The following is a 9,850-nucleotide window of genomic DNA, read 5'->3' on the forward strand; positions in this document are numbered from 1 at the left end:
AGAAAGTATCTGAGAATAAATATTTAGCATAGTATTTCTTAGGTAGTCTCATTTTACCATTACAGTTGTCATTATATTTATTTCACTATCCTTAGCATTTAGTGATGTGATCTGTGTTTTAATAAGATCAGCTATAACAGAATAAATGCACCTGCATTTTAATGCAAATAAAAGCTTTATCAATAAAATCAATACAAACCTTATGAAACTCACCAGTGCTCACTTAAGTTGTGTGCTTTGTTTTGGTTTGTTTTCTTGAGACGGTCTCAGCCTGGTAATGTAGCCCTAGCTGACCTGTCAACTCCAAGGCAATCCTTCTGACTCCACCTCCTGAGTGCTGAGATTACAGATAAGTGCCACCATGTCAGGCTTCGATTGCCTCGATTGAGACATTCAAATCCACAAATACAGGTATTGCCTGTTTATGACTGTTTATCGTGGAGTGACTTAATTGGAGTTGTCATAGTTTAGAAGCTCAGGGTGAATAATGTGAGGGAAAAAATGCTATAATGCCAAAGAAGCTTAGGGAAGTGTTTTCAGCTGTATTCTGGTCTTAAAAAAAAAATTCTTGGGGCTGGAGAGATGGCTCAGCGGTTAAGAGCACTGACTGACTGCTCTTGCAGAGGACCCAGGTTCAATTCCTAGCACCCACATGGCAGCTATGAACTGTCCTTAACTCCAGTTACAGGGGAATCTGAAGCCCTCTTCTGACCTCTGTGGCATTGCACGACATGGATGCACTCACATACATGCAGGCAATACACTCATACACATAAAAAAAATAAAATATTAAAAAAGGTTCTTTGAGATTTCATACAATGTATTTTGATCATATTCACCCCCTTCTCCACCTCCTCTCAGATTTCCCCTTTCTTTACCCACTCAACTTTGTGTCCTCATTTTTTAAATGTTTGTAACTTAAAATATTTTTATTGATTCTTTGAGAATTTTACAATGTATTTTGATCATATTCAGTCACCTTCCCCTATCCCCCCCAGCTTCAAGACCTCTATTATTATTTTTCTTTTTTTAAAGGCCTCTGGAGTCTAATTTGGGTTTCCCAAATGCTCTTGGGTGTTGGTCTGCCTTTGGAGTCTGGTCCACCTACCAGGTGTCAAACCCTTGAAGAAAGCTGAGTGTTTGCTCTCTTAGCAGTTCCTTAGCTAGGGCTAGGGGTTCTTGCCCAGTTTTCCCTTCCATGCTGGCATTTTTGTTTGGCTTGGGCCTGCACAGGTCTTAAGAATGCTGTCAACAACTGCTGTGGATTCAAATGTGCAAATATGTGGGGTGTCCAGACAGCATTGTTTCCTTGTGTTCATATACCACCTGTGGAACTTTTCATGATGATTGATAGTTACTGAGAACAATATACTAGGTTGCAATCAGCATTTTAAAGAAATAGAAGAGGATAAAGACTATATATTGTATATTGATAATATAACTATATCTATCTCTATATCTCTCTATATAAAGAATAGTATTATATTAAAAAGGAATAGTATTATATTGTGGACCTTTTGGTTATTGTGTATATAGGACTGGATTCTCCAAAAGAGCAGCCAGTGCTCTTACCAGCTGAGCCATCTCTCCAGCCCCATCCCTAGCCTTCTCTTTAAACCTCTTTCCTGCCCCCTCACGGGCCCCTTTCTAGCTTTTATTTTGTTTTGTTTTGAGATGGGGTTTCCCCCAGTAGCCCAGGTTGACTGTGTAGCCATCCTCTGAGGGCAGCCCTCTTGTCTCAGCCCTGGAGTACTGTGACAGGTAGAGCCACCATACCTGCCATATATTTAAGGTTTAAAATTATTTTAGCATTCGTATCTTTAATGTCTGTAATACTTAAAAAATTCCAAAATTATACTTAATTACAGTAAAACAGGATGTCTGCAAAATACCCCTTTGGAAATAAAATTTCACTTGGTAAAATTACAGAAAATACTAGCTCTCTGATTTTGTTTTATACCCAGAATCTAGGCTCCTCTGTGACAGTGTAGCAGGGATAACCAGTAAGAGGTGAGAAATTGTGCAGTGTTGTGAATTTTGCAATGTCTTTGGTAATCTGCACTGATCTTACTTTATTTTGTCTCTTCACTTTTTATGTGAATTAAGAAAATTCTAATCTTACGTATTATATGTTGGAAAAAATAACAGCTACATTAATTCTTTTTCTGTTTATTTTTTACTTAGATAATGAAACTGCTGTTTACACATTAATGCCAGTGGTTATGGCTGATCAGCACAGGTGAGCGCTTGTTTCATAAGTTCGTGCTTTTTTTCTGGGTATAGGCTCTCATTCTGTAGCCCCGGTTTTGGCCTAGAACTGGCCATGTAGACCAGGCTGGCCTTGATCTCACAGTGCTCTTGTAAAGACATACAGAGTTATCTGGTTGTTGAAGGAATTTTATCCTTGTGGCAGTCACCTTATTTTAGTAATTGTGTACTTTGGCATGAAGGGAAGCAAGGAGAAACTATATAAAGAGAAAAAAGTGAAGAGAAACTAATGAAACAAGTTTGAAATGTTATTTTTATTTTTTTGAAATTTTTTATGTGTATGAGTATTTTGCCTGTATATGTATGTGTACTGCATACCATGCCTAGGGACCATGGAAGCTAGAAGAGGGTGTCAGATCCCCTGGAACTGGAGTTACAGATCATTGTTAGCAGCCATGTGGGTGCTGGGAACTGAACTCAGGTTCTCTGCAGGAGCAGCCAGCAGTATGATGAAAAAATGTTTTTGTCTTTATTTGGCTCATTTTTGACAAGGGAAGAAGCCAAGAACGCTCCCTTTGTTTCTCAAGAATCTTAAGAGAGCTGAAAGCAGCTTACTCTTGGATGTCCTCAGACCAGGTAAGATAGCACTGTCTGAGTGGGAGAGCAGCACACCTCCAGCGTGAGATTATTGGTCAATGGAATTAGGCTTCTTCTTTCCTTTCCTTTGTTTTTGAGAGAAGATCTCACTGTGTGGCCTAGTATGGCCTTAGACTTGAGGCCTTCCCACCTCAGCTTCCCACTGTTGGGATTACAGGTTTGTGTCAGCATGTTTGGTTGTCTGATTTGGGATGTTACTTTGGTGACTGCTGTGCTATAGTAAGAGAACAGAGCCTTGCGTTTTTGGTAAATGAGAAGAAACTGTTTGAATTAGCAAGAATTACTAAAAAACTGTTAATTTGGGTTAGTTGTCTTTAAAAACTTGTTTTTATGTATCAATTCCTCTTATTTTCTGGTGGGGGTGTCATAGGTCTGTTTCTGAACTACTATCAAATTCAAAATTTGATGTCAGTTATGCATTTGAACGGGTGAAGAGAAGCTTACTTCACATTGCAGCAAAGTAAGACTAAAAAAGATATTTTGCATTAAACTCTGGTCTAGAGAAAGTATCAGAAGTTTTGAATTAGTGTTAGTGAGCAAAGATAATAACTGGCAGCCAAGTGGCTCTTTATCCTGTTTAGCCACAGTGTGCTGTGTAGTCTTTTGACATAAATTTTTTGCTTTGATATTGAGCTCAAGTCTCCTGTTCCTGTTGTCCATCCTACCTTGTTTTAGGTTTGGCATAGGGATTGTCTAGATGTGTGTAGAATGTGTTTTCACCAGAATTTCCTGTATCTCACCACTATAAGGGATAAAAAGGACATGTTAACTACAGGTGAAGTCAAGAGCTCCATGGTTCCCCCTAGGTGGGAGTAATATTATTATTTTTATTATACACCCATGTCGTGCAATGCCGTGGAGGTCGGAAGAGGGCTTCGGATTCCCCTGGAACTGGAGTTAAGGACGGTTCATAGCTGCCATGTGGATGCTAGGAATCGAACCCGGGTCCTCTGCAAGAGCAGTCAGTGCTCTTAACTGCTGATCCATCTCTCCAGCCCCGGGCGTATTATTTTTATTAACAGTCTTCTACTATTTATCAATCTTCTACTATGTATCAATGGCTGATTGATACCTGTCTTTTTGGTATTTAGCTAGGTGTGTTGAAATTAATTGTTCATGATTAACTAGCTTCTAGAAAACCAAAAAGCATTATATAGTTTCAGAAATTAATTTTTTATTTTGATTTTTTTGAGCTTGCTTTCATAGTACAGTGCAAGATCTTGAAGATAGAGGATAATTTTTTGTGTGATACGGGTTAAATCAATTTGTAGGTAAATTAGGACCTTTGGTAGGTTTTGTTTTTAAATTTTGTCTAGTATGACTGCTGTATGTATCTGAGCTGTCTTTTAATACTGTTTTAGCTGTGGATCAGTGGAATGCTTGGTTCTGCTGTTAAAGAAAGGAGCAAATCCTGACTATCAAGATATTTCAGGCTGTACACCTCTTCATTTGGCTGCTAGAAATGGGTAAATTTTAATTTTCTTAATGAATGTATTGTGATTCCTAACAGTAAACAGTAGTTAATCATTCCTTGATTCTTTTTTCTTCTCAGCATTTGTCTTGAGAAAAATTACAAAAGTGATAGCAGATTTGATTTTTTATAATTATTTTTGGTTTCAAAGTCTCTGTTTTTTCTTTAAAGTAAATCTTGGATTATTTTATTAAATTTTCAAATGACTCATTTAATAATTTATGAAATTTTCAGTAATGTTTTTCTTCAAAATGAAGATTTATTATTTCTTTGATATAATGACATTTTACCTTATGTTTTTGTTATCTTTTTCCCTGATAATCTTTTTCCACTTTTACCTCCTTGGCTTATTTCTAAAATTGCTTGGTTAGAAATTTTATTAGTGTACCTAAAGACAGTGACTATATTATTCCCAGTTTATAGTTTTTTGAGACTGAATTGTATTAGAGTAAGCTTTCTAGCTAAGGGTAGCTTCCAATACTAACTTATTTTTCATTTATTTGTTTATTTCCAGTGCTTGAGATTTAGTTCAAGGCCTTGTTCATGATAGGCAAAAGTTTGACCTTGAGCCATACCCACAGACCTATTTCTTATTTAACTGGTGCCTTAGTTTCTTTTCCTGTTGCTATGATAAAAGACTTTGACAAAAACAACTAAGGGAAAAAGGATTTATTTTGGCTCACAATTCATCTTAGTGAAGTCAGGCAGCAGGAGCTTGAAGCAGCTTCTCATAGTTCCTCTGCAGTCAGGAAGCAGAGAGTATTGATTGCACGCTGCTGCTCAGCTTGCTTTTTCCATTTACATAGTCCAGGATCTCAGTCTAGGAATGGTGTCACCCACAGTGTGCTGGCCTTCTTACTGTAGTTAATGAAATCAAGATAATCTTCCACTGGCATGTCCAGAAACCTGTTTCCCATGTGATTCTAGATCTCATAGGGCCGACAATTGAGATAAACCATTAAAAGGGAGAAAAAGTTATCTAAGTAAATAATGTATTTTTTTTGTTTTTGTTTTTGTTTTTGTTTTTTTGAAGCAGGGTCTCCCTGTAGCCCCAGCTGTCCTGGAACTCACTATGTAGACCAGGGTGGCCTTGAACTGACAGAGATCTGCCTGTCTCTGCTTACAGGCATGTGCCACCATGCCCAGCATAAATAATGTATTTAAAAGAAAAAGCAACACTAGTATTTCCAAAATGTGAAAAATTTAAAGATGGCATATATTTTTGTTTTTTTCCCTGAGAATTCTGGTTATTCCTAATTTTAAAAATATTTATTATTTATACTTTTTAATTGTTTGCTCTTTTTTTTGAGACAGGGTCTCCCTGTAGCCCCAGGTGGCCTGGAACTTACTATGTAGATGAAGCTGGTCTTGAACTCACAGAGGTCCACCTGCCTCTGCCTCCTGAGTGCTGGGACTAAAGGCATGTGCCACCACACCTGACTTACTATTTTTATTCAATTGTATGAGTGTATTACCTGCATGTGTATAAGTGTACCCATGCTGTTCAGTGCCAGAGGAGGTCAGAAGAGGGCACTGGAGTTATGGATGGTTGTTAGCCACCATGTGGGTGAAAGGAATCGAACTAATTGATACCATTTGTTACTGTGTGCTTTTTTCAGTCCCATTATGCTTTTGATGGTGTTTTACTGTCTTTTTCTGCCACATAATTCAGGTGTCACATTTCTTTTCCTTTACCCTGCTTCTTAACATTCAGTAGGATTGAGGAATGATACCACAATGATTGGAATTAAATTTAAAATGAAAATAGATAGTTTTTGATCCAGGCCTTGAGAAATTTAGGTTTATAAGTCTTTTTTAAACACTGTAAAACTTCTCTGTCAATATACATTCCTGTTGTGACCCTTCTTTTAGTTATTCCTATACTTTTGGTTTCTGTTCTGGACAGGGATTCTAAATAATGGACGTGGCAGCATAAATGAATGACTGTGGAGATAAAATTATCCATTGCATTAACTTGAGACCAAATTTTGCATATAAAGATGCATATTGAACCGAGAAGATATGAACCATAGTTTTGCCTAGAGTAGGTAGGGGAAAGACATAGTATTTGGTCTAAGGTCTGTTTGATCTCTCCCACTTCATAAATTAATATGTGAGCCAATTTAATTGTTCACTGGCTTAATAGTAACAAGGTGCCAATTAAACAGCTGTTTGTACTTGCCACATTAGGTATGTTGTAATGTGTCATACCTAGAGTCATAGAGTAAATCCTTATCGTTCAGATATGTTAATTTTAGTCATAGGATGGATAATGACAAAGATCTTTCTTGAAAGATTACCTATCTTAGAATGGCTCTGAATAGCTATAAAGGAAAGGACAAATTTGTACAGAGGAGGGATGAAAAAAAATCCTCTGACTTAGACACACTCTGTGTAAGGACCAGGAAATAGGTATCAGACTTGAAAGACACAGTATTCTTGGTCTGCTAGAAAGATTTTCCAGGGACTGTTTTCCTGAAATAAAGTGCTTTTGTAGCACATCCGAAATACTTTTGACCACACTTTGTCAATAACAGTTGCAAAGATCATTACCTTCTAAAGGTGGAGAAGTAGGACAGCTATTACATGACTCATTTAGCAAGTCAACCAGATGAAAAGCAGTACGTTTGTGACCTAGTCTTTAATTTGGATGCCTTTCTACTTCTAACAAGATTATTTTGACATTCAGTGCTTAAACATTAAAATTTTTATTGCTTATTGAATGGATGCCTTGTACAGTGTAGAGGTACTCAATAAGTTTTTACTAATGACTTTGTTAATTCCTGGAGCTACTGATATTTTCAGGAATAGCTTTCTACTATAATTGTGTTATGAAGTCATATTTGTCTATACTGAAGTCATAGAATTTCATCCTTTTTGCTGGTCCAGTTTGGTGTCTTTTGCTCCCTCGTCTGTCACTGTCAGATGGGCAGAATCTGTTCCTTGACTGGCTTTAGTATTTCTCTTGTCACCATTAGTGCTGTCTTGGGTTTTCCTCCTTTTCTTTTCTTTTTCCTATCTATCTATCTATCTATCTATCTATCTATCTATCTATCTATCTATCTATCTATCTATCTATCTATCTATCTATCTATCTATCTATCATCTATCATCTATCTATCTATCAATCTATCATCTATCATCTATCTTTTTATAATAATAATAATAATAATAATAATTATTATTATTATTATTATTATTATTATCCTTTTTTGACAGGATCTCTGTAGCTCAAGCTCGCCTTGAATTTTCCGTGATCCTCCTGCCTCAGTCTCCTAAGCTCTGAGATTACCCATGTGAGCCATCAGGCTGGATGACTCCTTTCTAGTATAAGCCTTGTTTTAGAGTACTTAGGTGACTGTTCCCTATTTCATCTGGGTCACTATAAGTTTCCTATAACTGTTAAAGTATCTGGACAGGAAAATATCTGCATTAATTTGATTATACAAAATATTAGAAAGACTTACTTGTTTGTCCTTAGGCTACACATTCGTCAGATTTGAAATGTGGTCTGGACCTTGGTGACACATAACTTTAATTCCAGCGTTTGGGAGGCAGAGGCAGGTGGATCTCTGTTAGATTGAGGCAAGTCTGATTTACATAGTGGGTTCTAGGCCAGTTGTGGCTACAGGGAGACCCTGTCTCAGAAAGACCAAAGGGGTAAGAAATCAGCAAGAAAAGTAAAAAAAAAAAAAAAAAAAAAAAAAAAAAAAAAAAAAGTTAAAAGAAAGTTATTTTGCAGTGCTAGCTGTTGACTCACAAGATTGAATATTTTATTAGTAATCAATTGGTAAAGTCTTATTGAGAATTAATGTGTCTGGTTATGCTGAACAGTGGCTTAATTAAATAGTTTTATATAATCCCTGATATGAAGACGTTCATGAACTAGTTGATTTAATACATATTATGTACTCTGTATGCCATATGTTGTATATGATATGCTATTATGTGATAATACTGTGTGTATTATATAAACATTCATGATACTACACTGTGGTATTTTATATGATTATTATTTACTTCATTCCATCAGTTATATTTCCTTAATTCATTACTGAGTATATATCATCCATCTGTATGTCTATCTCTCTCATAATTGATTGCTGTGAGAGATACAAATAGAAAATGCATCTTTTTAAAACAAATATTTTATGGGCTGGAGAGCTGGCATAGCCGTTAACAGCTCAGGCTCACAAGCAAATAAATATTTCTATTTTATGTCTATGAGTGTATTGCCTGTTTGCATGTAAGTGCATCTGTGTTGTGAAGTGCCTACGGAGGTCAAGAGGAAATCTGGAACTGGAATTATAGTTACTGGCTGCCATGTGGGTGCTGGGAACTGAACCCAGCTCCTCTTCAAGAGCAGGCAGTGCTCTTAACCACTGAGCCATCTCTCCAACCTGAAAATGAATCTTGAAAATAATTTAGTTTTAGGAATTTCATACAGTGTATTTTTATCATTTAACTCCTCCTTCCATCTTCTCTCGGATCCACCCCCATCTCCTTATAGTCCCCCAACTTGGTGTCCTTTTTTCCTTTAAAGCTCATTGAGTCTATTTTGTGGTCCCCAAATGCTCTCAGATGTGAGTCCATCCCCTAGAATGTGGTCTGCTTTCCAGGTATCACACCCTTCAAGAAAACTGACTTTACTGTATTTTTATCATATTTAACTCCTCCTTCCATCTTCTCTCGGATACACCCCCATCTCCTTATAGTCCCCCAACTTGGTGTCCTTTTTTCCTTTAAAGCTCATTGAGTCTATTTTGTGGTCCCCAAATGCTCTCAGATGTGAGTCCATCCCCTAGAATGTGGTCTGCTTTCCAGGTATCACACCCTTCAAGAAAACTGACTTTACCTTTTCCAACAGCTGTCACTTAGTTGCCTTTAGCGCCTCACCTAGGGGTGGGGCTTCATGCCCACTTTCCCTGCTCTGTGTTGGAATTTTGTCTTGTTTGAGCTTGTGCAGGTCTTGTACATGCTGTCATAATCACTGAGTTCATGTGTACATCTGCTGTGTTCTTATGTTCATCTGTCTGGAAAGCCCTGTTTTGTTGAAGTCATCCACTGCTCTTTGGAAGGAGGTCAGGAAGAGAAGGGGTAAAGAGTATAAACCTTACCTTGGCCTTGACCTTAGCATAGAGGGATGGGAGTCTTCTTTTGAGAAAGAGGGGGTGCTGGGACCTAGAAAAGGGGGTGAGGAGCGCTGCTTGTAGGGGAAATTCCTTCTGGGGTCCTTATTTGCTTTATTGTTTGAAACAGACTAGTTCTCAAACTCCCTGTGTAGCTGACGTTGACCCATTCACGGAGATCTGTCTGCTTCTACTGCCCAAGTGCTGAGATTAAAGTTATATATCACTAGGCCACGTAGAAAATGAATCTTAGAGGGGTATGTGGTTCCATCTAGTTCATAAGACTCTTAATGTGTTATTATTGAAGTAGAATTTAAGATGAATATTGAATAGTAACAAGGAATGGATCAGTCTATAAGAAAAATGAATTGAGTATATATTCAGA

The 9,850-nt window shown here is 37.3% G+C and overlaps 1 protein-coding gene across 3 annotated transcripts in view; it reads left to right on the forward strand.

The window, feature by feature from the left end:
• LOC103737032 (E3 ubiquitin-protein ligase HACE1) overlaps nucleotides 1–9,850 on the forward strand; it is a 74,363-nt gene that overhangs the window by 2,907 nt on the left and 61,606 nt on the right. For all 3 annotated transcript variants that reach the window (XM_017799054.2, XM_017799056.2, XM_017799053.2), the window contains exons 2-4: nucleotides 2,185–2,239; nucleotides 3,236–3,325; nucleotides 4,227–4,331. In XM_017799054.2, coding sequence (XP_017654543.1) covers nucleotides 2,185–2,239; nucleotides 3,236–3,325; nucleotides 4,227–4,331 — 250 coding nt within the window. The remainder of the gene's footprint in view (nucleotides 1–2,184; nucleotides 2,240–3,235; nucleotides 3,326–4,226; nucleotides 4,332–9,850) is intronic.

This window comes from Nannospalax galili, unplaced genomic scaffold, assembly GCF_000622305.1.
Source record: "Nannospalax galili isolate Female #2095 unplaced genomic scaffold, S.galili_v1.0 scaffold2818, whole genome shotgun sequence".
Taxonomy (NCBI): domain Eukaryota; kingdom Metazoa; phylum Chordata; class Mammalia; order Rodentia; family Spalacidae; genus Nannospalax; species Nannospalax galili.